Raw genomic sequence first — 27,059 nt, forward strand, 5'->3', positions numbered from 1 at the left:
GGTCCTATCACTCCCTGCTGAAATACTGGCTATAAGTTGTACACCCACTGAGGAGCCCAGCAGGTTCCAATGGATAGTACCAAACCAATGGGCACACAGACATTCCTGGTTAAAAGCACTGAGCCACAAAACACGATTAAAAAAAAAAAGACATTAAAGTGGAAAGGGGGCCATAGAGAGGAAGAGACAACAAGGATGGGAGAAAGACAGGAGAAGGCAGAGAGAAAAATCAGAATGTATTACAGATATGTATGAAATGATCAAATGATTTTAATCAACTAAAAATGGTAGATTTTGAAAAAAGGATTTGGATTTCAGCTAAGGCACCATAATTACTCTTTGAGTATTATTTTAAGTGGTCTCAAGAAGGACCAGTGGAAAACCGAGTCTTCTATCAATTAAAACATGGCTTCTTCAGCCCCACTTTCTTTTTCCTGCAACATTATCAAAGGCCTTAAAGCTAAGGTCAGAGTTATCCATGCCATGTACTCAGCACCTCACTTCAGAGCATGCTGGGGCCCACGGAGCAATGAGAAGGCTGGGGCCCACGGGGCAATTCCTCAGGCACTGCTTTTACTGATCATCTACTAAGTTCGCAAACAAAGCAGGGTGGACTAAAAACTTCTAGCACCAAGTGCACAAAAACACTGGAGTGCAGAGCCTAATTCCAGGTTCACAGTGGAGCTAGGCAAACGGCTCCCCTGGACTAGCCCTCCTGGGTAACATGGCAGTGGGATGTCTGGGGGCTGTACACCCCAGGTCAGGGCCACTCCATGGTCTCCCCTCGCACTCAACACTTTGTGCATAAAACATGACCTTCTCGTGGAAAGCACTCGGGACCTGGCTTTGAACCTTCTCTTGTCTATTTTTGCCTGTGAGTTGTCTCCTACATCCCAACACATTCTTTTTAGCAACTCTTTATCTCAATTTAACGTTCCTATTGCTATCTTCTTTCTATCATGTTCCTCTGTATTTGATCTGAAAGCTAACAAGACCAATCACAACAGTGACAGAAGGGACCCCTTTATGCCATTATTTATTTTTATTCCAAACTGCTTGTGTTTTAGAGACTGCTTGTATCATTAGAGTCTACATCTGTCTAGACTTTCGAGATCAGCAGTTCTAGGCTATGACAAATGCCACAGGAAGCACACCTTTAACAATGTGCAGCTTTTGGGGGAGATGAAAGGTCTCACCTTAGGAGGGAACCGTCCTTTAAATTTGGCATGAGTCCTTCATGTCACGTGGCAGCCATAGCCTACCTTTGAATACTTCTTTAAAGAAGCTCCATTATTAAAATGGTCCCCTTCTTAAGGCGGTCTTCACCATTTCCTGATGACACTGATTTGTCCGGCTTCTACACGGTCTACTGTTATGACATGCAGGTAGAAGTCACTCAGCTGTGCATGCATGTTTCAAACTTCATGTTTAATAACAAATAATGAAAAGCCGGTATTTATGTCTTTCTCTTCAAACCAACCTTAAGCAACTCCACTGCAATACCCTTCTCTCCAGGCCAGAGGAACTCTTCAAAAATGTCCCGTGTCCTCTGCTTCCCTTCAATGCAAGAGTTTCTCAGCAATGTCAACAAGCAACAGCCCATGCAATAAAATATTAGTCAATTCAGTTTCCTTATTTAATTGCCTCTTTGGACTTTAAGCACTAAATGATTGGCACTTGATATTTGTATTTAATTATTTGCTTAGAAGGACTTTCACTTGATTTATACTTAGGAGACAGACATCACTGCTACTCTGCATTTGAACTTCTGAAACCCCATTTTTCCTGTCTGCCTTTTTCTTTGCCACTATAGCAGAGATTTCCAACAGGAATTTAAATAAGGCTGTGACTGAATAACAGTCCCTGGCCCCCCCCTCATCCATGAACAGGGATATGGGGGTTTCTCAGAAAGTTACTGCAAGAATCATAAAAAAGAATATGCGTAAAACTCTGCATATATAGCCCAGCAGTGGTGGTGCACACGTTTAATTCCAGCACTCAGGAGGCAGAAGCAGGATGATCTCTATGAGTTCATGGATAACCTGGTCTACAAGAGCTAGTTCCGGGACAGAATCGGAAGCTACAGAGAAACCCTGTCTTGAGAAAAAACAAACAAACAAACAAAAACTCTGAGTACAGCACCTAAGAAGTCACAGTGCATGTTGTATCAAAGAGAGAAAGGGTGGAGAGCGAGGGTGTAGGGCAGGAGATTAGAGAGTATCCATAAGATCGGGGACAGGAAGCCGTCTCAGTGGAGAATGGGAGGCAGTTTATGTAGATGACGTGGGGTGGGTGCAGAACCAATGAAGATGGCAGCCCTGCGGCCAGTTATAAATGCATGTTTTATTTATTTTCCATCAACACAACTGTTACTAGGTTTTAGAATAGGCTCAGATTTTACTTTCTGGCTTTTCAGCATTTATTTCTGTAATAGAAATTGTCACAAAATATTTTCAAATTTAAGGATGTTTATTTCGAGAAGTGCCATGAAATTACCATTTACGTGGGGAATTAGGCCGACCACGCAGCCCTTAAATACTTGCAGAGGTTGCAGAGCCTGTTGGCTTGCACATGCTGGGGAACGGAAGCACACACAAGCATGACACCGCGCTGGGGTCTCCAAGTGAGATGGAGCTGTCCTCTGCGTGTCTTCATCTCCACTCTGTCCCAAGAGGGTCACTCCGAGGCTGTACTTCTAGTCCTCGCTTGTGCCTCAACACACACTGAGCACAGCATCCACGAAATGGGACTTTCATCACTGAGAGGACACGGTTTTGATCTATGTTCAGACACCCAAACAATACTTAACTCCCCGCTCCGAACCATGGCTGTATTTGACTAATTGGTAAAGTAATGAGGGAAATCCATTTTTATTATTTCTGAGTTAATTAAAGCTATAATTGCATACGAAATAAATACCTCCTCCTTAAAAATGAAGCCTATGATTTGCCTTTGCACGATGGCTCTCTCTGTGGCCTGTGAGAGGCAGTCCTCAGCCAGCTCCCTCAGGGCACGGGAGGAGATGCCTGTCTCTAGTTTCCATCTGTATTGGAACTGTTGCTTCTTCCAGTGCGGCCCGTCTCCCTTTTACCCTTCTGTCGCTCTAACAAGGATTCAAGGGCATAAAGTGTTCAGGCCAGCATGGGCCCTGGTTTCTCCCTGGCCAGTATCATCCACGTAGCCTCTCTCTTCCCTCTCAAACCAGCCTGTGAGTGGGGAATAACTCTCAGGAATATTTGACGAGAAAAATCTATATAAATACAAAGGGTGATGTAAGGAAGGATGGCCTTCCTTCTACCACCATATTCCACACATCTGATTATGATCTTTACTATAATCCATAGACTAGCTTTCCTTTTCTAAAGCTCTCTGATCCAAACTTAGAAAAATGGGGAGAGCTACAGGATCTGCCTAATTTTTCTTGGGAGGAAGGGAGGAAGGGAGGGAGGGAGGGAGGGAGGGAGGGAGGGAGGGAGGGAGGAAGGAAGGAAGGAAGGAAGGAAGGAAGGAAGGAAGGAAGGAAGGAAAGAAAAGAAAGAAGGGAAAGAAAGAAATACAAACTTGCATAAATCACATGCACGTGTGTGCACATGCATGTATATGCATGCATGTGTGTGTTCTTACATAATGTCTGCAAAATGTTTATGCTAGCATACATAGGCTCCCTGATTTCCCCCAGCACATCTCTTGAGAAAGCGATGGTCAAAATAAATAGAGAAAACTGAGTGTATTTGAGTTACTAACCTATTCTTTCACCAGAGCTATTAATCATTTTGTTTCTTTTAAATATTAAGTTCAAACAAGTTTGTCAAGATTTGGCCTGCAACTGCTTGGCCCCAAAGGAATAATAGTCCCCATACTAGTCAATCATGGTGAGGAGCTAAATTTATCACACACATCAAACTCTTACATGAGATTCTTTCTGTGCAAAGATTTTGTCGCACATATGTCCAGAAGGCCAGGTGATGTCTGAAGCAGGTCACCAGAGTCCTGGAAAAAATGTCAGCCCTCTTTGCAACCTGTTCTATTTTACATGATTGGATTTTTCAATTTTGGTCTAATCAACTTAAATTATTATAGGTACAATTTTGTGAAATATAAAATTAATGGAATTCAAATTTTATGGAATTATAATTGACTATAAAATGGGTTTAATATGATCCTAATTGGAAACACGGTAGTTCACTGTTCCAGAATTCATCTTTTGGAAGTTAAAAAAAAAAAACCCTATCAGTGATATATTTGATTCTAATTGATTTTCTTGACTTTTTGAATAAGAGAGAGCCATCTTGGATCTAAAAGCATTGTCTGTGGTACAGGGCAGATTTTTCCTGAAGTACACCTCAAACAGTGTAAACAACTCAAGTTTGAACCTAAAATGCACTAGGAATTACTTAGTATGGGGATGGGGACACCTCTAATTTCCAAATGCTTATTTTTCTCTATTAACTCACTTTTGCTTCAAAGATCGTAGTATAATAGATCTAATCTACATGGGAAGTAGAAAAACACAAGAGCTCCTGAGTAAATTGGGAGTATGGGGACCATGGGAAAGGGTTGAAGGGGAGAGGAGAGAAAGGGAGGGGAGCAGAGAAAAATGTAGAGCTCAATAAAAATCAATAAAAAATTGTAAAAAAAAAAAAAGATCATGGTATATATCAATGGACGTAGTCACGTTTTGACAGCCGTGGGGGATTTGGGGCTGAAGTATAGAAATGGGTAGAATTAAAACTGAAGTTCATCCATTCATTTGTTCACTACCTATGTGCCAAGAACAAATCCTTGGGAGAGACTAGGAAGCCACAGACAGGAACTATATCTGCTGGCCCTGTACGGGGAGGAAGGAGCAGGATTTGGGGAGGAAAAAATAGTATGATGCAAAAAGGCAATGTGGGTAAATCAGTGGGTAAAGCCCCTGAAGAACAAGTAAAGGAAAAAGAATTCTGAACATCAGAGGAAACTAGTGTAGCAAAAGAACACCACCTGATGGAGGAAGGTCATTGGTTAATTAATAAAGAAACTGCTTGGCCTCATAGGTTAGAACATAGGTGGGTGGAGTAAACAGAACAGAATGCTGGGAGGAAGAGGAAGTGAGCTCAGATGCAGGGCAGCTCCTCTCAGAGCCAGACACAATGCAGCCAGCCGCCAGGTCAGACATGCTGAATCTTTCCCGGTAAGCGCACCTAGTGGTGCTATGCAGATTATTAGAAATGGGCTAAATTAATACGTGAGAATTAGCCTAGAAGAGGCTAGATATAATGGGCCAGGCAGTGTTTAAAAGAATACAGTTTGTGTGTTATTTCAGGGCATAAGCTAGCCAGGCAGCCGGGAGCTGGGTGGCAGGAACGCAGCCCGCAGCTCCCCACAACAACCACCTTCATTAGACAGGGGCTTCTGTTTGCTTCAACCGCTTACCCTCTGTGACGTCATCTGTAGGTGATCCTAACAGAGCTCACCTTATTGGGTGATGGAGAAACTTTAAACAATCAGTGCAAAGACACGGAACGAACTTCAATCAGGGTCAAGTTTACAGATAAACAGCGAACAGGACTAGAGCATGCTTATCAAACAGAGAGCTTCCAAAAAGTCCTGGGTGTATGGGTGTTGTTAAATCTTAAACAGCAGTCAGCTGCGGAATCAGTACTATAGCACACACTCTTAAGCAACCTGGGGGAAAAGAATTACGTATCTGGGATCTTGGTCACTTTCTTTCTAGTAGCAGACTTTATGCATCATTAGCTAAAAGAGGCTACAAACTATAGAACTGGCACCATCAGGTCCTCTCACCCCTCCATAGCTATCTCCACAACAGCTCACAATCCCTCATGACAGTCCAACCTGTCAAGAGACAAGACTCTGACTGTCTCAATTTTCTGCACACCTCTCAGGGAGCACTAACTACGTTTTGATCGACTCCCTATTTAAGGTCGATTGAACAGAGAGGAGCCTTGGATGATAGAGGTGCTATCTCCCTGCAGAGCAGGGGAGATCCATTCACTGCCCATCCTGAGATTCACATGCCCTGAGCTCAGAATATTTCTGTCAGTAAGTTACTTCGTGCACAGGTGGCTTGTGACCCTCTTCACATCAGACTGTGGGATGGGCTAGGAGGGCTGACTAGAAAGAGTGCTAATATGCTGGATGCCACTAATTTTATAACAACCTGCCCAGCATCTCTGTCCCAGCATCCTGTAAAGGGCATCTGGGAGACTCCTTAGCTCACAGATAGAATAAAAATCTTAGACCCTTCACAGTTCTTAACACCAAAATTTTAGCAGAAAAAAAAATAGTATCAATATACCATTTGGACAAATGTTCAGATCCCCTGAAGCCCATTCTCTACCCACTAGAACCTCGATGGACTAAACACAGAAGCCCACTTAACCAGGGTCTCTTGAACATTGCTCTGAAACATGCTGATGGAAAATAGTACTAGACAGCGAGGCATGGCTAGATGTAGCCCCTGCAACAGCGTTTAGTAAGTAAAAGATACTGTAGACGGAGGAAGAGCTCAGATCGCATTTCATCCAGCCTTGCTTGCTTTACCCCAGGTCTAAATACTTGCTGTACATTCTTTTCTATGAAGAGCGCCACTAGCTCCTACACACCCAGGAGGAAGTCCTATTGCAGCCGTGACCAGACACTTCGAATCTGATGTCTCCATGGGTCACTCTGTTCTAAATTTCTTGACAAGGTTGTTTTTTTTTAATCTATCTAGAACTAACTTTTTAAAACTATCTTGATAGAAAAACAAAGGTCCTCAATGAAAACAGATATGTATTTAACTCAGCTCATAGTATTTACTCACTTTTATACTCAATAATGTTGTAGAAATGGAAACCTGGTGTATTAGCAGACTTATTTTTACAGAGAATCACATTGAAGAGAAGAATAGCGCATGCATTTGGAAGGGATACGGATGTGTGCATTGGGACAGAGACGGGGCACTTTTAATCTTCTGAATGTTCCAGCAATGCAACATAATGTTCATTATCATGAGTTCCTCTTGAAAAACAAAATCAAGGTTCACATCTAACTACAAACCATCCTCATCAGTTCAGTCCCTAGCAAGTGTCAACCTTAGCTGTAGATACGGGGTTCTGATGAGTAAACACAGAAGTGAAGGGAGCTAGAGAAGTGTGGGCTTCGTGAGAATGCTGAAGAATCTTTCCTACTGCTTTCTGAAAAATCTAAGTGTTTCTATAGAGACAAATACTTCACAATTCATATACGACTCTATTAACAATAGAGTAGCAAAGAAGCATGTTCTTACTCTACATATGATACATAGTAAATACATGCACAGGTAATCTACATATAGAGAGATCAGGCAAATGTGCCGATCACCTCACAGGAATACACATGCACTTCCTATTCATTATAATTTGGAATGTTCAAGAAAATAACAAATAAGTGATTGGGTGAACTGAGTGAGAATGGGGCCCACAGGCTGATGGAGGTGGGTCTTGTATTAATCTGTTGCTTTCATTGGTTAATTAATAAAGAAACTGCCTAGGCCCATTTGATAGGCCAACCCTTAGGTGGGTGGAGTAAACAGAAGAGAATGCTGGGAAAAAGAAGCCAAGTCAGTGAGTCGCCATGATTCTCCCACTCCAGACAGACGCAGGTTAAGATCTTTCCTGGTAAGCCAGCTCATGGTACTACACAGAATATTAGAAATTGTTGTAATATGAGTGGCGGGTCTGCGTCCCCGGCACCCAGCCGCCCGCATGGCTAGCTTATGCCCCGAAATAATTACATGGAAACTGTATTCTTTTAATCACTGCCTGGCCCATTAGTTCCAGCCTCTTATTGGCTAGATCTTACATATTGATCTAACCCATTTCTAATATTCTGTGTAGTACCACGAGCTGGCTTACCAGGAAAGATCTTAACCTGTGTCTGTCTGGAGAGGGAGAATCATGGCGACTCCTGACTCGGCTTCTTTCTCCCAGCATTCTATTCTGTCTACTCCGCCTACCTAATTTTCTGTCCTATTAAAGGGGCCAAGACAGTTTCTTTATTACTTAACCAATGAAACAACAGATAGAAAGATGACCCACCTCCATCAAGAAATGGGTTAGATCAATATGTAAGAGCTAGCCAATAAGAGGCTAGAACTAATGGGCCAGGCAGTGATTAAAAGAATACAGTTTCCGTGTAATTATTTTGAGGAAAGCCATGCGGGCAGCCGGGTGCTGGGGACGCAGCCCCGCTGCTCATATTACAACACACAGGCTCACGTGTTTGAATATTTGGTGCCCAGTGGGTGGAACTGTTTAGGAATGATTGCATGGTGTGGCCTTGTTGGAAGAGGTGTGCCTCTGAGAGCAGGCTTTGAACTTCAGAAGACTCTTACCATCCTGAGTTTGGTCTATCTCTGTCTTTCTTTCCTCCTCCCTCCATCCCTTCCTCCCTCCCCTCCTTCTTTCTTCCCCATCTCTCTCTCTCCCTCCCTTTTCTGTCTCATGGTTGTGTCTCGAGATGTGAGCTCTTAGCTACTACTCCACTGCCAGGAAGGTAATGAACTCTAACCCTCTGAAACCATAGCCCCAAATAAACTCTTTCATCTGTAAGTTGCCTTGATCATGGCCTCTTACCACAGGAAAAAAAAAGCCATTAATCTACTCTAAATAAAAAGAGCACAGCAATCATAAAGCCTTAAGTCTGTCTACACTATACTGAATTGATTCCCCTTTATAAGTCTGAAAACATATAGGACACATAGGAAGTCATTTTTAAAAACAAAGTTTAAAAGTATAAATAGCAGAGTAGGTTCATTCCTGCATGGATGTTCTAGAAATACAGGTTTTCAGAGACGGTTCATCCCCGAAGCACTCACCTGCCTACCGCACAGTGCACAGCCATTTTCCCCTTGGCATGTCACCTAATTTTCAAATATTTTCAGGGATTTACTGCCTTGATTAAATCCAGTCAACAAGTGTGTTTCCGTGAAAGCGCTTTGAGTATCCTCTATAACAAGACACTGAGCTATGAGCAAAAAAAGGTCACTTTAAAATATAACTTGTTGCATCTATTGCTTCCCATTCGATCCTCTGGATGGGTTCCAAAGAGTCTCTTTTCAAATATGTTTTGAAAGAAGAAAAGTACTCAGCTGTCATATATCTTATGGACAAAAGCTTCACGGCCAGTGTCATATTTTTTCCAAGTTTTTAAATTTTGTTTAATCCAAGTTTTACAAACGAGGAACGTATTTGTAGATGTCAATGCCATTAGAAGAAGAATCCGCCATGGGCTTCAGCTCATTATTCTGTTCTGTATGTCCAAGAAGTTTACAGCACACAATCATGGACTTTATCCTCAGGACCTGCTAGCATCTCAATGCCCAAGTGAAAACGCCAAGGCATTAAAAGGCTAAAGGACCAGTGTGGAACTACTTCCTGCGAGGATAAAGGAGACCTACTGCCCAGAGTCTAGCCTTCCTGGGGTCCTGCCGAAGTTTCCAAGGGTCACCAGCCAAAGGACGCCTTCATGTTACCCTGACCACCTCAGCACCAGCGGCTTCCCCCTCAATGATGGGCTTATTTCTAAGCAACAGCATTTCTCTACTTTTCTGTCTGCTCACTCTTACACACAAACACGGACATCCTCTGGCTCATCCTGACTTTGGTGCTCACCACCGCTTCTACCACACTGTTTTCCGCAGGCAATTTGAATCTCCTGATTCAGCAATGTATCACAGCTACTGCTCTTAAGATACACAAGCCACGTCAGCTAGAGGATGGTGCCACTGCCACAAGGCGGGCAGAGTACAAGCCTTTCGGTCACTGGGTGGGCACAGGAACATGACACAGAAACGGCCTCGGGGAACACTAACATTCTGAAGAGAAAGGCAGAGATGTAGTAAAAAGTCTTTCTTTTTGTTAAGAACAACCAACCTTGCCAGTAGTTTTATTAAATTTGAAATTAAAGCTAAAATATGGAGGTACCTAACTTTTACTACTAGAATCTTCCTTACATTAATGGGAAGAAACTCATTTTATTTCTTAAATGTTCTAGATTCCCTTACCATAAAACTAAAATTAAAAAAAAATAAAACTTCAAGAGATTAAATTGTTAGGATGCAACTGCCGGAGCAGGTTGAGGGAATATGCATCCACAAGGTCCACAGCTATCTGTATTGCTAACTAGAACGCTTGCATATATAATTCCATTATACTTTTATAATTCAGTATTTTGAAAATGCTTTTGAACCATTAATCTATTTTCCTGGTTAAAATTCTTTGAGATGTTCTTAACAAGAGTCTTAGATAATGAATTTGCGCAAACTCTGGAACAATCTTTACAGTATTATCATTCTCATTAATTTTCGGAACTACCCACTGTGTTGAGATGATTGTCATGGGCCTAAGACTTCAATTTGGCTAAATATTTTTGCATATATTTCAACATATAAGTAACTAACAGATGTTTAAATGTTAAGTTCCTATGGAAGCTACAGTAAAATGTGTTTGCTTTAATCTCATGATGACCTTGCCACACCAATTCTTATTTTACTATCTCTTTCCCGTGTAGGCAATTTCATCTATATTTTGGTCATCAGTGGTTCAGAAATTCCAAAAACCCCTTCAAACATAACGTTCTTTGAAACACTGTGGAATCTGAGCCATCTGCACACACAGCATCTGACATCCTGGTATCAGCGGCTTTTAAAAAGAAAAAAAACGTAGAAACTCAAGAACTGTTTTCTTAAAACATACAAATCCTTCCAGAGTGTGCACTGTCCTTTCTCTTCCCAAGGCCATTTTCTTCCCTTCAAGAAAGAGGGGTTTCCTTTGTATAGTATTTGACTTTAGCAACCTGACGTATGATACCACCCTAAGCTGCCAGCCAAAGATGGGTAGGAAGCGCAGAGTATTATTCCTTCCTATTAATGCACTTGCATCCCACACTTGCAGGCGGCTCCTTGCTCTTCGCCTCTTGGTTATCTCCCAAGCCTGCCTCCCTTGCCTTTGTTTCAGCCGTTAGCATTCACATATCAGAGCACTAAGTATTTCATTACTGGTTTATCTGTCCAGAGGCTTGAGGAGCCGTAACAATTAACCCTCCCTTCACAGTGATGGATACAGGCTTTGCTTTCAATTTGTTCCACTACACAGATCATGAAATTCTGAATGCAATCATCCTCATTGACCTACACTTTCAAACGCACAGCTACAATGAGACGAAAGTAATTGTGAAGAGGAACACAGGAGCACCGATATCTGAGACCAAGTCTTTGAAAAATCTCCGAGATGACCTTCTGGCAAAATTGGCAAATCCTTATGCTCAGGAACATGACAGTTCTGTGTCTCCGTCTAAGGATATGCAGAGTAAGCTGGTCGGGGTATAGTGTGGAGACAGTACTGGGAGGGTGTGCACTTGGAAAACTGCAGAAGGCCACTATGAATCTGTCCCAGGCAAAGGTAAAGCCCTAACATCATAGCTTCATTGGTGCAAATTGTCTCAAGCAAACTAAACTTCCTGATTTGTGTCAAAAAAGAAAAAGCCTTGCCCAGAGCAGAGAATCCCACTGGATCTTCCAGAAAGAGCCACAGACCTAAACTTCCCTCTCCCCTCCCCTTGGATGAAGATTCTCCTTAAGAAATGAATACATTTTTCACAAAGTCTGAAAAATAGCTTCAAATAAATATTAATCTACTGCAATCGATATATATGAGGAATGGAGAGGGGCTGGCAGGACAGTGGTGAGTACAGAACTGTATTAAAACAAGGGCCGCTGTTAAAGAAAATCAGGCTGGAAGCGAGGCAGTGGGCCCGAGGCTCTAATCACAGAGCAGAGTGATGGAGATGAAGCAATACTGCATGGATTAGCAATGAATTATTTTGAGCCATAATCATATGCCTGCACAGAAGACAGGCAAAAACTAACCATTACTCACAAACTGATCTGCTGATTGAGAAAGAGAAAGAGAGAGGGGTTCATATTCTAAACTAATTCAAAATAATGAAAACCCAAAAACGTGGTTATACCTCAAGCAACATTTTATTTTGAATGTCTGCCACTCGCTTCCTAATATGGAGAATTTAGAAGATGAACTATAAAGTGCTTGCATTCAAACAGGATTAAACCAATCATTTCCTTGAGGATTAGGATGTGATACATCTCTTCCAGTCCCCTTTCCTTTTTGTGCAATCAAACAATTTACAGATAGCTTGCCACTCCCCAAATTAAAAGGGACTATCAGTATTTAGCTCTGAAGGAGTAACAGCACTCACGGAATTAACTTCAGTGGGAGAATCTGAAAAATTCATATCAAATGAAGATTCGATTGTTAGAACTAATTTTGTTGGGAATGAAAAAAAAATGCGAGCCGCTGGTGGCAGGAGATTGTTGGGAACAGACTGTGGAAATGAAGAGCACTTTAATCAGTAGAGGAATCCTCACACTCCGAATGTCTTGCTGTGCGTTCTGCAGGTTAGAGTAGCAGCTGGTTGAGGTCATATATCTTTTGTGAGCATCCCAAAAAGGCTCACTGCCAGACTGTTAAATTATGAATAAGCAATGAACAAAAGAATGCAGATACGGTGGTGACAAGATAATCCGAGCAAATTTATCTATGACAAATTTCACAGGATTAACAAATTACATTTACACAGAACAATAAAAATGCGCAAAAAAAATGATGAGCCTTCTTTTCCTCACAGCACTTGGAAAACAAAAAAGTCACCAATCCACAGCATATCTTTAAATTTAACTCAATCTAAAGTAAGACATTTATAATTCATTCAGGATATCTTTTGCAACTTCATTGCATTTTAGGTAGGAATAGACAAACAGTCTACTTCTGTGTATTTTATAGCTATTTAATAATGTCAACAGTATTAACATATAACCTGCATATAGCATGTATGAGATCCTGCACAATAAAAATTCCATCCGTGTGTGACTAGAACGCTTATGTTTTCAGAAGCAGATTCTGAAGAGTAAATTATTTTTATAGGCATAATATGTATATCAACTATGAAAATATCCTTATTCCTCGATGTCTATGTTTTCGAGGTCCAAAGACAGCGAGGTTCTTCAAACAGTTTCAATTATTCCAGCTGCCCACACAAACTACTGTGGTCCCTCTGAACAGAGCACTTCTAGATGAACTTATGAAGCAGCATCCTATCCTGGGGTGTCATAGCCAAAAGAAAATGCATAGATTGAGGGGGCAAAGGGCACTGGTTTCCTCCAGTTTCAGCTACAGTTGACTCGATCCCACATCAGCTTTTTCTCTACAATGCAATCATCTTCTAAAGCTTCTTACAAACCTTACAGTAGATGTGATGTGATCTTACATTGCTCTGGGACCCCAGGAAGGGGTACTGCAATGCCGTGAGACTACACGGGTAAGCACGTGACACCGAGAGCTGCCACACCTCCACACTGTGTGTGAGATGCCCAAGGCAGGCCGTCATTGTTTGAGCATTAGTGCTTACAGTGGGGTTCTGGAACCAGACGGCATTTCTCTTTAGATGGTCTGACTGCTACCTTGAATTCTGCAGCCTGTAGCTCACTTACACTTCTCATTGATGTCTGCGTTTGATCACGGATGTTGTTGTGTCCCTATCAACATTTTATCAGGCAACGGTTTTGTGTAGACAAATTGATGACTGTAAAAAGGAATATCTAATTAAGACCAACAAACAAAATACTTGCCTTCATCAACCACAAATGCTCAAGCGCTGCTTACCTGACCTGCTCGAGTCTTGGTATTTTTGCTACCCAGGTTTAACCCTCTTTGGTTAAAAGCATTTATCCAGAACTGTAAAGATGAAAGTGTCATGAATATCATCGCCACTGTCACTCTAACACGCACTCTGCAGAGAGCAGGCCTGAAGCCTAACACTGGAAAGTTTCCTAAACCACAGTGTTACTCCCAGACCGGCCCAACTTGGACCAGCTGCCTAGATCCCTGGCCTGCAGAGACATGAGTGTTACAAAGGACAGCCCTCGGTGAAGTTGCTGCTGTGTGTCTGCGTGCCTAAGTGTCTCTGGCTGTGCTTGTATATGCACATATGTGCCTGTGTAGTGTGTAAGGAAGGACTAAATAATATCCCACCAGGCTGGGGAGATGACTCAGTGGATAAAGCACTTAAAAGTAGGGGGTCCTGAGTTCAGATCCCCAGAATCCACATAAAAGCCTGTACCGACCTCTACCGCCTGCCTCTTCTGCTACAAGATAGGTGGGGCAGAAGACTCTCCGGAAGTGTAAAGGCCAGCTCACCGGAGGGTGACTAGCAACGAGAGGTCATACAAGGTGGAAAGTGAGGAGGAATATTTAGGGTTAGCCTCTGACCTACACATGTACACGCCCACCCTTACATATGGTAACACAAGTATGTGCACACACATATACACACCCCATACCATTTACAATTCAAAAGAAAAGTAGCCAGGCATGGTGGCATGGCTCACACCTTTAATCCCAGCACTCAGGAGGCCGAGGCGGGCAGATCTCTGTGAGTTCAAGGCCAGCCTTCAAGGGCTACATAGAGAAATCCCGTCTTGAAAAAAAAATTAAAGATAAAAATAATAACCTACTAATAATAAAGAGTTTATTTTAATTAAATGAGTTAGTATATGAAAAGCCCTCAGAACAAAACCTGTTTACTAACAGGTTCTTTAAATGCTTGATGACATTATAATGCCTAGCAGAGGCCAATTCAAACAGAAGTCCCTTCTATATTTCAAATAATAATGCCGCCAAATACAGCTAAACAGTGACCCATGTTATTCAGAAAGCTCTGTGTGACTTGTAACTTGTGACTTCGATGGTTCCTACCAAAGGAAACCTGCATCTATTTAATTCTTGAGACAAACTCAGACACTTGGTGAAGGGCAGCAGCATGGGCAGAGGGGATGAGGCCTGTCTAGCAGAAGCTGATTTCTGTAAAATGAGTCAGCTAAAACTGTGCCTAGAGAATGTGCTGCTACAGAGTCTGCCCACAAAAGGATGCGACTGTCAACCGGCAAGGACAGTAGACTTCAAGTCCTGTTGGCTCCTCCCGCTCACCCTACAGATCCTGCATTTCCACAGTTCTCGAAACACTCAGGGAAGGTTCGGGGTACAGTGTGATCACCCTTTTGCCACAGGGGCCTTTTCCCCATTGGCTCGGAAATCCCTAGCTTTAGAAGCTCCAAAGTCACGGGCTCGTCCCAGTGGTCTGATAGTGACAGCACGCTGGTCAAGTCTGCATCACAGACAAAACCCGAATTCAATCGCCATTTCTGTCACCTTCCACGGGGACAGGAAGCTGCTACTTCCTACACAGAGATATCAATACTCTCTACAAATGGCTAAAAGGAAACTAAAGGAAAGAGGTGTCGTGATGTGCAGAACAGGGTCTGACTAAGGACGGTGTCCAGTGATGTGCACTACAGTCCCAAGAACCTATTTCCAAGTCTGTCAAAACATCTTTATTCCGAAAAATTGCTATAACCACACTTTTACTTAAGCATCTTCATCTTTCCTTCAAGAACATTTCATAGTCATTAATTATTTATATTTTCCAAGTGGATACCTACTATTCCATAAAGCTCAACTAATATGAGGGAGATATGTGAAATTAAAAAATAATGCAGAAGGCCTTGTTTCTCTGAACCCTGCACTACTTACTCTTTGAAAGGCTTGTCTTCTGACTTACGTTTTCTACGGCCAACATAAGGGCAACTCTACCCAAAGGGACCGCTCTTGCAGGATATGTTGTTTAGTTCCAGCCGCCAAGGCCACGGTCCGGACTCTCTGAGCATGGCGGTCAATGAAGACTGATGAGAAGCCAAGGACAATGGCACTAGGTTTCGATCCTAATACATGAACTGGCTTTGTGGGAGCTTAGCCTGTTTGGACGCTCACCTTTCTGGACGTAGATAGAAGGACCTTGGTCTTCCCGCAGGGCAGGGAATTTGGACTGCTCTTCAGTATCGAGAGGGAGGGGGAATGGAGTGGGGGGAGGAGAAGAGGAGTGGGGATAGGGGGAGGGAAGTGGGGGGAGGGCAATATTTGGGAGGAGGGGAGGGAAATGGGAAACGGGGAGCAGGTGGAAATTTTAATTATAAAAGAATAAAAATAAATAAATAAGTAAAAAAAAAAAGTTTACAAGTGAAAAAAAAAAAAAAAAAAAAAGAAGTAAAGATGATGAGAGAAGCAGCCAAGACTTGTAGTCTGGGGTCAGGAGCACCGTGGTCCACCACAACATGGAATCTTCTTCTTCCTCGTGACTTTGTACGTAAGAGTACATGGTGTTCCATTCAGTTTGCCAAGAAGCTGTGCCTTATGTATGGATGCAGACGACAAGCCCAAGTGTCCGTCAATGTTGTCACTGCCCTGGCATTTCAGAGACAGCAGCAGTCATTGCAGTCTTGGGAAGCCATGAGGTGCTCACATGCGGTGCTCACGCATTACGCTGTTACTAACATTACTACAGATTATTCTAACTATGTAAGGGTCTATCAAACTTGACAGTGCAAACATCCTGTTCACGCTAATGAGGCCCAGCGCAGTAAAAACACCATTCTGTTACAGTTGGTTTTATTACACTGCCCAATAAGAAAGAAAAAGGCCACTATTTACCGTGGCAATGCTCACATCGTTAATGCAAACAACCAAATTTTCTCATGTATGTGGAAGCTCTTACCTAACTGCAGATTTAAAATTCCAGTACATGAGACCACGAGAGCATTTAAAAGCCAGACAGTAATATTTACCTAACCAATCTATTAAAATTTTCAACATATATTTTATACGCATAGACATGTGTATAAAACACCAGGAGTTACGTTCTGAGCCAGATGCTGCACAGAACTTTCAAAAATCAACCAAAATAATGAAATACTACAATGTAGAAAAATGTAGTGGCCACGTAAACAAGGGATTGGGGGCAAGCCACTGTATCCTGTGTGCTCAGCAGGATTTAAACTTAGCAGCATTCTGTACAAGAAGGGGTCACAGCAATTTCAGAAAAGCAAAAAATATAGAAAGGTTTCCACTGGGGTCACTATGGGTCAAGATTAGAGCACTTGAGGGTGTTTCTAGGAGAAGGCATTCTGTGTTTTACCCCGATAGATAATCCCACACATGAAGCCCTGCCATGCCATAAACGATCACTTCACAGACACGCCTTTATGTCTCCCCTCATGGTTGCTTCATAGCACACCACACACACACACACACACACACACACATCTCTGGTCACAGAAAACCTCACAGCAGAGCAGGGGCCCTGGGCAGCTGATCCTGATTCCAGTAAACAAAACTGCAGCATGCCCTTGGCTTCAGTCTAAGATCTTACCCAGGGAACCAAAGGGGTCACTGCAATTTCAGCACTCCCATAAAACCTCTTTGCTATGAGACCGTTGCAGCGAAGAAGGATTGCAAGGGATGATCAAAACTCATATCACTAAATCTAACAAACTGTCCTAATTTGTGGGTTATATTTAAAGGGCAATGTAATCCTGATTTATTGCCAAGAAAGATGTTAATTATGCATAACTTGTAGTAAAAAAAAAGTCACACTATATACAATGTGGAGGAAATCACCCCTGTCCACACCCAGAGAATGCACTTGGAGACTTGCGGGACAGCGGGGTTAAACTTTCAACAGTGGTCAAGCAAGACGGGGTGAACAGGCACAGCCAAGGCTACTGAGGCAAGCACCTTACCCTTAGAGTGAAGGCCCTTCCTCTGGCTCCCACTGGCTGATCTTTCTGAACATCATCCATCCTTCACTATTTCCTTCTGAGAAGCTCCTTTTGCTCACTTCCCCGCATTTCTCAACAAAGACTTTCCTGCCCATTCATCCTTCCCCCCGGGTATCCTGTTTGCTTAGGGACCTTCCAGATGCATGAACTCTGTTGCACCAGCAAGCCATTCCGTAAGTTTGGCTGCTAGTAATTTTCCACTCTGAGCTCAATTTCTAGTTTGAATGAGGTAGCTAGGAGGCTTCTACAAGCAAGTACTGGCTGTTAAGGCAAGGGCTCACGGCTTCCTGCTTATCTGTAACTTGTAAGCCTAAGCCTACCTAAGGCCTTTTTTTCTTGAAAATGAACCATCATATATTTTTATTCCCAAACATATGTACAACACATATGATAGTGTGTGTTTTCATGCATGCTATACCTCATTCACAAAATATCACAAATTGGGAAAAATAACATGTACATTTTTATTTTTAAAAAAGCATTAAATGATGTTGAATTCCAGTTAACTCATCATCTAAAATCAGATCTAGTGGACGGCACATTTCATATTTGTAGTGTCTTTGTATCTCTCAATTCATAAATCAGAAATTGGGAATCAGAAAAGATTCTGTAATGTGGGAAGGTCCTATGTAACACAGGTCTCCGTAGCTCCTGACTCTGGAGCCCCGTCCTCTAATATCCTCTCTGGTGGATCTATGATATGCCTGCCCATGCATTACAGTTCTTGTTGACAGCCTGTTGCCTTGGAAATATTTCATTATTTCAGTTTTTCCATTTGTAGACCCTTGGCCTTGTAATATGAAGGCCATCCTATTTCATATTTTCGATTATCATTTAGGCAATCTTGTGGAGCTATTTATATATATAAGCAAGTGTTAGACAACACATACCATCATTTATCACTGTTTAAGCTAGCACTGTAGGAATACCTTAAGAAAAGTGCCCACCACCACCTCTACCTTTTAATGCCGTGCAAACCAGCATGGGCCCAGCCCATGCTTGACACTTCTCTCTAATTTTCTTGGCTATAGGTCCACAGAGCGGAACAACTCTGCGGCAGTGCTATATAATTTGCAGCCTATTAGAGTTTAAAGAAAATCAAACAAGTGTCTATACACATGGTTTTTAACTTATTCATTCAGGCTCCAGAGCCACACTCTCTGTATGTATGATTCAGAGCCCTGTACGGAGTGCTAAACTATCACTAAGGACATTAACAAGAACAAGCCTCTCTTCACCGAGTGTACAGAAAGAACCTTTGCACACTATTACATGCGGACACCTGATAAATTAATCAGACAAGACAAATGATATCTTCCCCTTGGTTTTGATGGTGGGGGTATATATCTGAAAAGAAGGTAAGTGCCCACAAACGGCTGTGTGAGGTAAGTTGGGGACCACTCTTTAGCTAAATGGGGCAAAAAAAAACCTTAAAACAGGTCCACAAAAAAATCATCATTCATCAACATATTTGTGTTCAGCTGTTATTGCAGAGAAACAGCAGTTACCAGCCAATTCTGGGCGCAGAGGACAAACCACGGAGGAAGGACTGACTGAACTGAAAGCAGGTTCTATGACAAACAACTTCTCGATTCTCATTACAAAATGAAAACAGCTTATATGTGTGACTTCTACACTTGAACATGTTAAGAGCATTTAAGATCCTGATAACAGAGCGTATCCTTGGGGTGCAAAACAACTGTTTGGCTAATGGGCCAAGTTCGTGGTTATTACTGTTTCCAGCAGTTTCTCCCTCCCTCCGTCCTCTCTTCTGTAATGTAGCCTCTGTCTCCGACCCACTTAGTGCTCCTCCCTCTCCCTATAGGTTACAGTCTCTTGGAGCCAACCTTTAAGATGACAGCATCCAAGCTGAACAAGATGCTATTAAAGGACATTAAATTAAATACAGTATATCCTCCTACAACTTCAATCAGAATTTCAGACCAAGTGTTATTGAGTTCAGCTCTCAAGTGGAGCAGAATAACAAATCGCACACTTTGATTTACCTTCCTCGAATGCCAAATGGAGACAGGTGATAAAGAACGCACTCATGCACAGGCTATGAAGTTTCCCCTAGAAATTAATTCTATCTTCCAGATTCCTATCTCAGAGAAATTCCCAAAATGGCACACAAATAGGCCTCTGCAGGAGAGATTACTGGGGCCAGCCCAGTGAATGCATTCACTACCAGCAGAAAAGGGACGGAAGTAGCTAGAGGAAAGGGAGAGAGAGGAAGGAGGGGAGAAAGGGAAGGAGAAAGGGGGATGATGGGGAGGCAAGGGGGATGCGGCCAATTGTAAACTGATTTCTAAGTATTTCTCACCTTGTTAAATAAAACATCACCTTTCAAAGCTGAATACAATGAACTGAGAACAGATTTCTTTATCTACAACAGTAAAGTATTTAAGATGTGAATTCTCCATGAGACACAAGTATTTAAGTACTAGATGTTCATTTTCATCTATCTTCAGATGTCTGGTTTTCTAGTTTGAAAGTAACCGTTAATGTGCATAGTATTCAACATCTTAAAAACTAGATGGTACATGACTCGATCTCCAATACATGCTTTTCACGGAATGACCTAAGACTTCAGAACCAGTCAACTATGCAGCTACTTTTAAAAGCTGCTCCCTTAACTCTGATCATTGTGTTTGCTGTCTTTTTTTATATGAAGGCAATGCACACCAAAACAAACAGACAAAAAAGAACTACGAAGACGGCAGGTTTTTAAATGAACAGTTGTCTGCGTATTTTCCCATCTTCGCTTGGTATATTAAAGCTGTGCTGTATCAAAAAATAAAAGCACCCATGTGATAACTAAGCCTTGCATCTAAGCACTTCTCTCACCTTCTTTTCAAGTTCTCCTAAGCCTGGGAGGAAAGCCACCGCTTGCTGGGTGGGAGGGGTGTGGAGTTTGACTATTTGTTTTCTTCTTGAACCAACGGGTAACATTTCATACTTCCTACTGAGGCTTTCCTCTTGGAGACAGAAAGAGATATTCACTTTGCTCAAACCGATATGCTATACGCAATTAATGTCATTAACGCTGTCAATTAATAGCAAATAGGCTTCTAAACAAAGTAGGCTGGATGGGCAGCGGGAGGGAAGCGCGGTGGAGCTGGGGGGGGGGGGGTTCAGCCACTCTGAAGCCTAACAATGCTGTTCACGTAGAATGGTTAGGGATGTTTTGAACACAAACTCCCTTTCCCTTTGGCTCTAGTAGTTTAACTAACTTCAGACAGACATGCTTCACTGAGCCCCTTGCCTGGATATGCAATTCTCACCAGGAACTTTTTCAAACACACATTCCCCAAACAGTAACTAACCGGGTAGAGATGCTCAGACCACTGACACATTCTGGATCTTGCTGTTTGTTTGCTCATTTAGACTTAAGGGGTTTCTTCTTTCTTTTTCTTTCTCCCTTATTTATTATCTTTTTTTTTTTTCTGGAGAAGAGGTAGAGAGAAGGGGAGGGCAGAGTCGGGGACCCACAAGTTGCCCGGCCCAGGGCAGCGGCAGCGGGAGGCGGCGCGCCTGGCTGAGCCCGCCCGGCCTAGCAGCTCTCGGAGACGGCCCCTCGAGCCCTGCGCTCCGCTCCCGCCCCGGCCTCCTCCCCCTCCCCTCCCCCTCCCCAGCTCATTCCCTTCCTAGAGAGCAGCTGCCGCGGGACCTGCGACGGCCGGGTGGGATCCCCGGCCCCCACCCTCCCTCCCGCGGCTCCCGGCACACAGTGCCTTCTCTTTTGGGTTTGTTTGTCTTTTTTTTTTAATCTTTTTTTTTCTCTTTCTCTCTCTCTTTGGCTTTTTTTTCCTCCTTTTTTTCCATCAGCGAGTCACTCGATTCGCCGAGCTCAGGAGGTGCGACTGCTCGCCGCCCGCCGCCGCCAGAGCCCGCTCGCTGCCGCAGCCGCCGCGGGCGGACAATGCGCGGGGACCCGGCAGCGCAGCCCCCCGCCCCCGGGACCGCGGGCCGGGCCCCAAGGCGGGCTGCAGAGGGAGCGAGCTCGCCACCCCGCCGGCGGCGGGAGCAGGGCGCGAGCGGCAGGTTCAATAAACAGAAAAGTGTTACCGTTCTCGCCTGGAAGGATCCTGCTGAAAGCTGGGCTTGGTGGGCGCCATCTTCCTGCAATTTTTTTTTTTCCTCTCTTACTTTTTGCCTCGCTCCCCCCCTTCCCGGGGCGGGGGGCGTGGGGAGGGCGGGGGTGTGCGTGTGCGTGGGCTGGCGGGAGAGAGTGCGGGCGTGCGCGGCGCTCGGGGGCCCGGCGGGCGGCGGCCGTGGCCGTGGCCGTGGTGGCGGCGGCGGTGACCGCGCTGCTGAGCCTGGGAGGCTACGGGAAAGTAGTGGGGCCCGAGCGTCGCCGGCGGCCGGACGTCCCCTCGCGCCCGTACCGCTCCCCGCCGCAGGTCGCCGCCTCCTCGGCCGCCCGAGCCTGGTCCTCCCCTTGCTCGCCCGCCGCCGCCGCCGCCGTCCATGCGCTGCACAGCGCCCGCGGCCCGGGCCGCCCCGGCTCCCGAGACATGCCCGGCGCTGAGACAGGCGGCCGGCGCGGGCGGCGGCGGAGGAGGGGCGGGCGGCGGGGGAGGCGGCCGCGCGGTCCCGCGGGCAACCCGGCCAGGGCCTCCGGGTGATCGGGCCGGCGCGCGGCCGCAAGCGCCCAGTCCGCAGTCACCGGGGTCGGCCCACGGGGAGCACACCCTCCTGGCAGGCGGGGTGAGGGTGGGGGGTGGCGGGGCCTAAGAGTGGAGGGACCTGGAGAGGGAGGACACGCAGGGGGTTCCCAGCTTGACCACTGGGAAAGTATTTCTGGGCATTTTCCAGCTGCTTTGCTCCAGAGCTCTCTCTCCGCTTGCAAGCAGATACACACCCCCTTCCCCCCCCCCCCCTCTCTCTCTCTCTCTCTCTCTCTCTCTCTCTCTCTCTCTCTCTCTCTCTCTCTCTCTCTCTCTCCTTCCCTCCCTCCCTCCCTCCCTCCCTTTCTCTTCCCTCTCTCTCCCTCTTTCCCTCCCTTTCTCCCTCTCTCTGTGTCTCTGGACATCTCTCTGTCTCTGTTCCCTCTGTCACACTCCTCTCTCTCCCCCCCTTCCCCCTCTTCCCCCTCCTTTCTTTCCTCCCTCCCTCCTCCCTCCGTGCGTCCCTCTCTCTCTCCCTCCCTCTCTCTCATTTGGGGACTGGGAAGCTTGGCTGCTGGCGCAACAACGCCACTCAGTTGCAGTTTCAAACACTTCCCTTCTCTAGAGTATTTCAGCCTGCAGAAAAGAGAGAGCGGGGATTAGAATGCCAAGAGAGTGGGTTGAACTGTTTTGGGGGGGGGGGGACTGTGAAAATAAAAGCGTGTGAGGTGACAGGTCTTGAGCTGGTCCAGGCCAACAGGCCCAACATTCCTGTGTTTCTGAGCAAGGATGAAGGACCCTCACCTTGTGACTCTGGCGCCCTCAGCCAGGAGCCGGAGCTGGAACATCTACATTTTTCCACATGCCTACAGATATGTTGACCCCAGGGCTCACAGGCCAGTCCCCCATGCCTTCAGATGCAGTTACACACAAATGCCATTGCAGAACCAGGTCCTGGTACCTAGGGTTGGAGTGCTGGCCTCTGAAATCCAGCCCAGTCACCTCCCCATTAAATTGCCTAGCGAGGCCTAGAGAAATGGCCACTCAGTGCAGAAAAGGCTGGACTCCTATTACCTGGAGACACCCTGGGCAAAGCATTTGTCCTCTGTGCCTCCCTGCAGAAAGAGAGCAGCTGTTTTTTGAGACTAGGATCAGTCCTGCATTATGCAGGCAAGAAAGACCCCCAAGACAGCTCCATGTTGAACAAGTGACAGTGTCTGATGGAAAACGTGATTCTTAAGTGAAGATTTAAAGTTGGAGTGGGGCTGGGATGGGGTGTGCTCATTATTAGGTGTCCCCTTCTGTGGGAAAGTGGGGAAGGGATTCAGAACCTTCACTGATTACACAAGTGTATGGTACAGCATCTTCATGAAGTTGGGTACTCTTTGGAGTAGTAGTACACTCTACAGGTAGGAGAAATAGATCTAGTTGGGAAATGAATTGGATCAATGATGCATGTTACCTCCAAGACAAATGGGGGCTAGCTAGGAAGAGGGAGAGTTAGCCAGTTGGAAGTTTGGGTTCTAGGAGAGCCAATCTAGGACAGTCCTCTCCAGGGCTGACAAGTGAGAGAAGTCTGAGCTCTCTCCACAGGCAGGCCACTGCTTGAAATCCCAGTCCTGCCACCATCCCCATCAGATTTCTCAAAAAAAAAAAAAAGATTACAGTTTTTAATGATGTGTCACAATTCACTTTAGCATAAAAATGTCCAGGTCTCCAGGTAGGGATTAAATCTAGCCCTCAGAGCCCTGAAGCCTGTGCCCCTGGGCTGTGAAAAGAGATTCCTGGCTTAAGCCTTACCTCCAACGCCTGCCAATAATCCTCTTGCCCAACTCTTCTGCCCCCAAATTAACTAAAATTAAAGACAGTAACAGGTGTCATGGGATGTGAGGAACAAAGCCAAAGGAAACCTCACCACTATCTACTGCGACCTTCCCTCCTGTCGGTACAAGAGATCATCTACACCGCAGGCAGCAATAATGCACTCCAAGGGAGAAAGTTCAGAAATCTTTTTTAAAGCCCCTGTCTTGAGAAGAGCAGTGGGGTTGAGGTTTAACAAGTGGCCCTAGTCCCTGAAGGAAGTATTAAAGGGAAGTGTTGAGGCAGGCACTTGAGGGGCTGCCCCTAGGTGCACCTGATTTGAAGGAAGATGAACCCCAAGATCATATTTTTATAAAGGACAATGCCAATGCTAAAGGAAAAGAAAAAGCTTAAACGCCAAAGATCCACGACAGCCCCTTATGCCCAATTTACATCTTATAGGTCAGCTCCTGTTCCTGGAGGTCCCTGGAATTGTCCAAAGGCCATGTGACATTTCTGACCCTTGAATCTCTTCTTCACAAACCACACTATTGTCACTATTGCCTACACTTCCTAGTTAAAGTGACCGTCAGATTCTATTGTCATTTAAATGTTTTATAAATGGCCAAAACATACATGAACCATGAAAAGGAAAAATTGGGTTCTTTACTGCTATTCTACGTAAAGATGACCAGATCTATTTTTATTAAACGCTCTTGTAATCACTGGAGTAAAAAAAATCTAAAATAATTTAAGAAAAAAATCTCTGACAAAGATTAGTCCCCTTTGAGTTATTTTCAATGACTTCTTTAAAAAAAAAACTTTTGACAATAAGCAGAGCATGTAATGAAGGCTCCTACAGAATATTTGCAATTACATGAACTTGGAATATACTGTGTTAGGCAAGATCTGGTCACTGGGCCATTGGTTAGAAGGCACAAAATATAGCAATGACAGATTACCGTAACCTTTGCAGTTTAAATACAGTTGTTTCAAACCAGAGGTTCTCAAATCAATGAAGTTTCAAATATGAGGTAAAGTGGGAATTTGAATTATTCATTGTGTATATTTTAAGTTAAATGCCATCTCTCAGATGTTTAATCGTGTACAATCTGGGAAACACAAATATTTAATTTCACACTCTCGTGTGCTCTGTTTTTTTTTCCTTCCATCTACCATAAAAGTGAGCCCCATGAATGGAGAGTTTACCTTTTTGATTACATTGTTGGTTTTTCTCATAGCGTTTTTGTAGATCACATTTCCATTAAAATCTTGGAACACTGAAAGTTATCCTTAAGGAAAAACTTTAGGATTAAAGAGCTGTTAGGGGTAAATTAATTTCTCTTTATTTCCTAACTGAATCAAATAGTGTTCAGTGTTTCAATGACAATTATTTTTTGGATGTAGAGAATGTCTTTAGAAAAAATGCAAGCAAATTCTATCTTAAAACTTTTTTCTCATCACGGAAGCTAACTTTTGTAAAATTTGCTTCTTAACTTGTATCTTGGAATCTCATCCATTTGCATTATAATGCGTTTAAGATGAATACTTAGCAGCGCCTAAGAGATTAGAATTTCATTTTGTATTTCCCTATAGAAACAGGTGACATGATCACACTTTTAGGTAGAATTGCAAGTCTATCGCTGCACATGAAAATCGTTTCTATCCTATTTGGAAACAAATGATCGGTCAGCCTCCGATGATCAATTGCTTCCCTTGCTGTCCGTCAGCGCGGATTCACACCGGCAGAGAATCTGAGAACATTTTTGCTGGAAGGGGAGAGGAAGCCCAAACTTTGCAAAAGCATCCAGTGCGGCGTCTCAGACTTGACTGGAACTCTCCGGCTACTCGGGGCTGGGGCTGAGGCTCTACGTTCAGGGCCTGGCAGAGGGCAAAGGATGACTTCACTTCGCCAGTGCACTAGAGTGCTTTTCAGTTCGGATTGTGTAATTCCCCTTTCCATCTTCTATAGCACAGGGGCAGGCAAAGTGAGCCCTAACGGTATGCATGTGTGTTCTCAGGCACAAAACAAGAGCAAAGTGAGTCCCACCCCAGGGCCCGGGGCGGGGGCACTATCCCAGCTCGGACTGGACTACTCACCGCTGCTGGTAGGAGGTGATGCCCTGGACGTTCTGCGGGGTGCCGTTGGCCGCGGCGCCGGCCCTCCCCATGCCCGCACCGGCCGGTACCCCAGCGGCTGCCCCGCCGGCCGCCGCGGCCGTCACCTGCACGCTGAAATCCGGAAAGATTCGGATCATCGCTGCGGCTTGGAGTCCCAGGCGCGGGTGCTCTGGGCTCAGGCTGGCGGGGACTCGGGCTCGGGTTCGGGCGGCGGCGGCAGCAGCGGCGTGAGCGGCGGCGGCGGCAGCAGCGGAGCCAGGCACCAGCCTGCAATCCCATTAGTGAGCCGCGGCCACTGTGCGCGGCGGAGAGGCGCTTTGATGTGCGCACAGCGGGCTGAGGTGGAGGGGGGCGAGGAGGAGGTGCGGGGGGTGTGCGAGGGACTTGCAAACAGCAAAACGTGTCAGGGTGGGGCCTTTTCTCCCTTTTGGGGGGCACTGTTGCTCCCCCCTCTTTCCAGGATGTTGCTCTCACTGGCTGCTCCAGCAGCGCCGCGCGAGCCCAGCTGAGGGAAGAAGGGGAGGGGGTGGAGGAGGAAGGATGCACCCGGAGGCTTGGCGAGGACTTGGCCGGTGCAAGGGAATAACGGGCAGTGGAGGGTGCATTTTTCCCTCCCTCTTCTGCACACACACACACACACACACACACACACACACAGCGCACTTCCGACCCAAAGTGCAAGACCGTGGTGCGCTCTCTCTCCTCCTTTCTCTCGAGAAATAACCACCATCTGGGCAGGCTCCAGCCTTCCGCGGCTGCCAGAAACCGGGATCCCAGCCCGCGGGTGTAGGAATGGGGCGCAGAGCCTCCCGATTCTA

At 44.9% G+C, this 27,059-nt stretch overlaps 1 protein-coding gene across 10 annotated transcripts in view; it reads right to left on the reverse strand.

Annotated features, from left to right (window-relative positions):
- The window catches only part of Npas3 (neuronal PAS domain protein 3), an 819,740-nt gene extending 793,166 nt beyond the window's left edge, over positions 1–26,574 (reverse strand). For 9 of the 10 annotated variants that reach the window (XM_057783322.1, XM_057783323.1, XM_057783321.1 and 6 more), the window contains exon 1: positions 26,221–26,574. In XM_057783322.1, the coding sequence (XP_057639305.1) occupies positions 26,221–26,378 (158 nt within the window). In that variant the 5' untranslated portion in view covers positions 26,379–26,574. Of the gene's footprint in view, positions 1–21,778; positions 21,842–26,220 lie in introns of those variants that run through there. The other variant, XM_057783324.1, reaches the window with a different exon arrangement.
- Positions 26,575–27,059: the final 485 nt, after the last annotated feature.

Source organism: Chionomys nivalis, chromosome 10 (assembly GCF_950005125.1).
Source record: "Chionomys nivalis chromosome 10, mChiNiv1.1, whole genome shotgun sequence".
Taxonomy (NCBI): Eukaryota; Metazoa; Chordata; class Mammalia; order Rodentia; family Cricetidae; genus Chionomys; species Chionomys nivalis.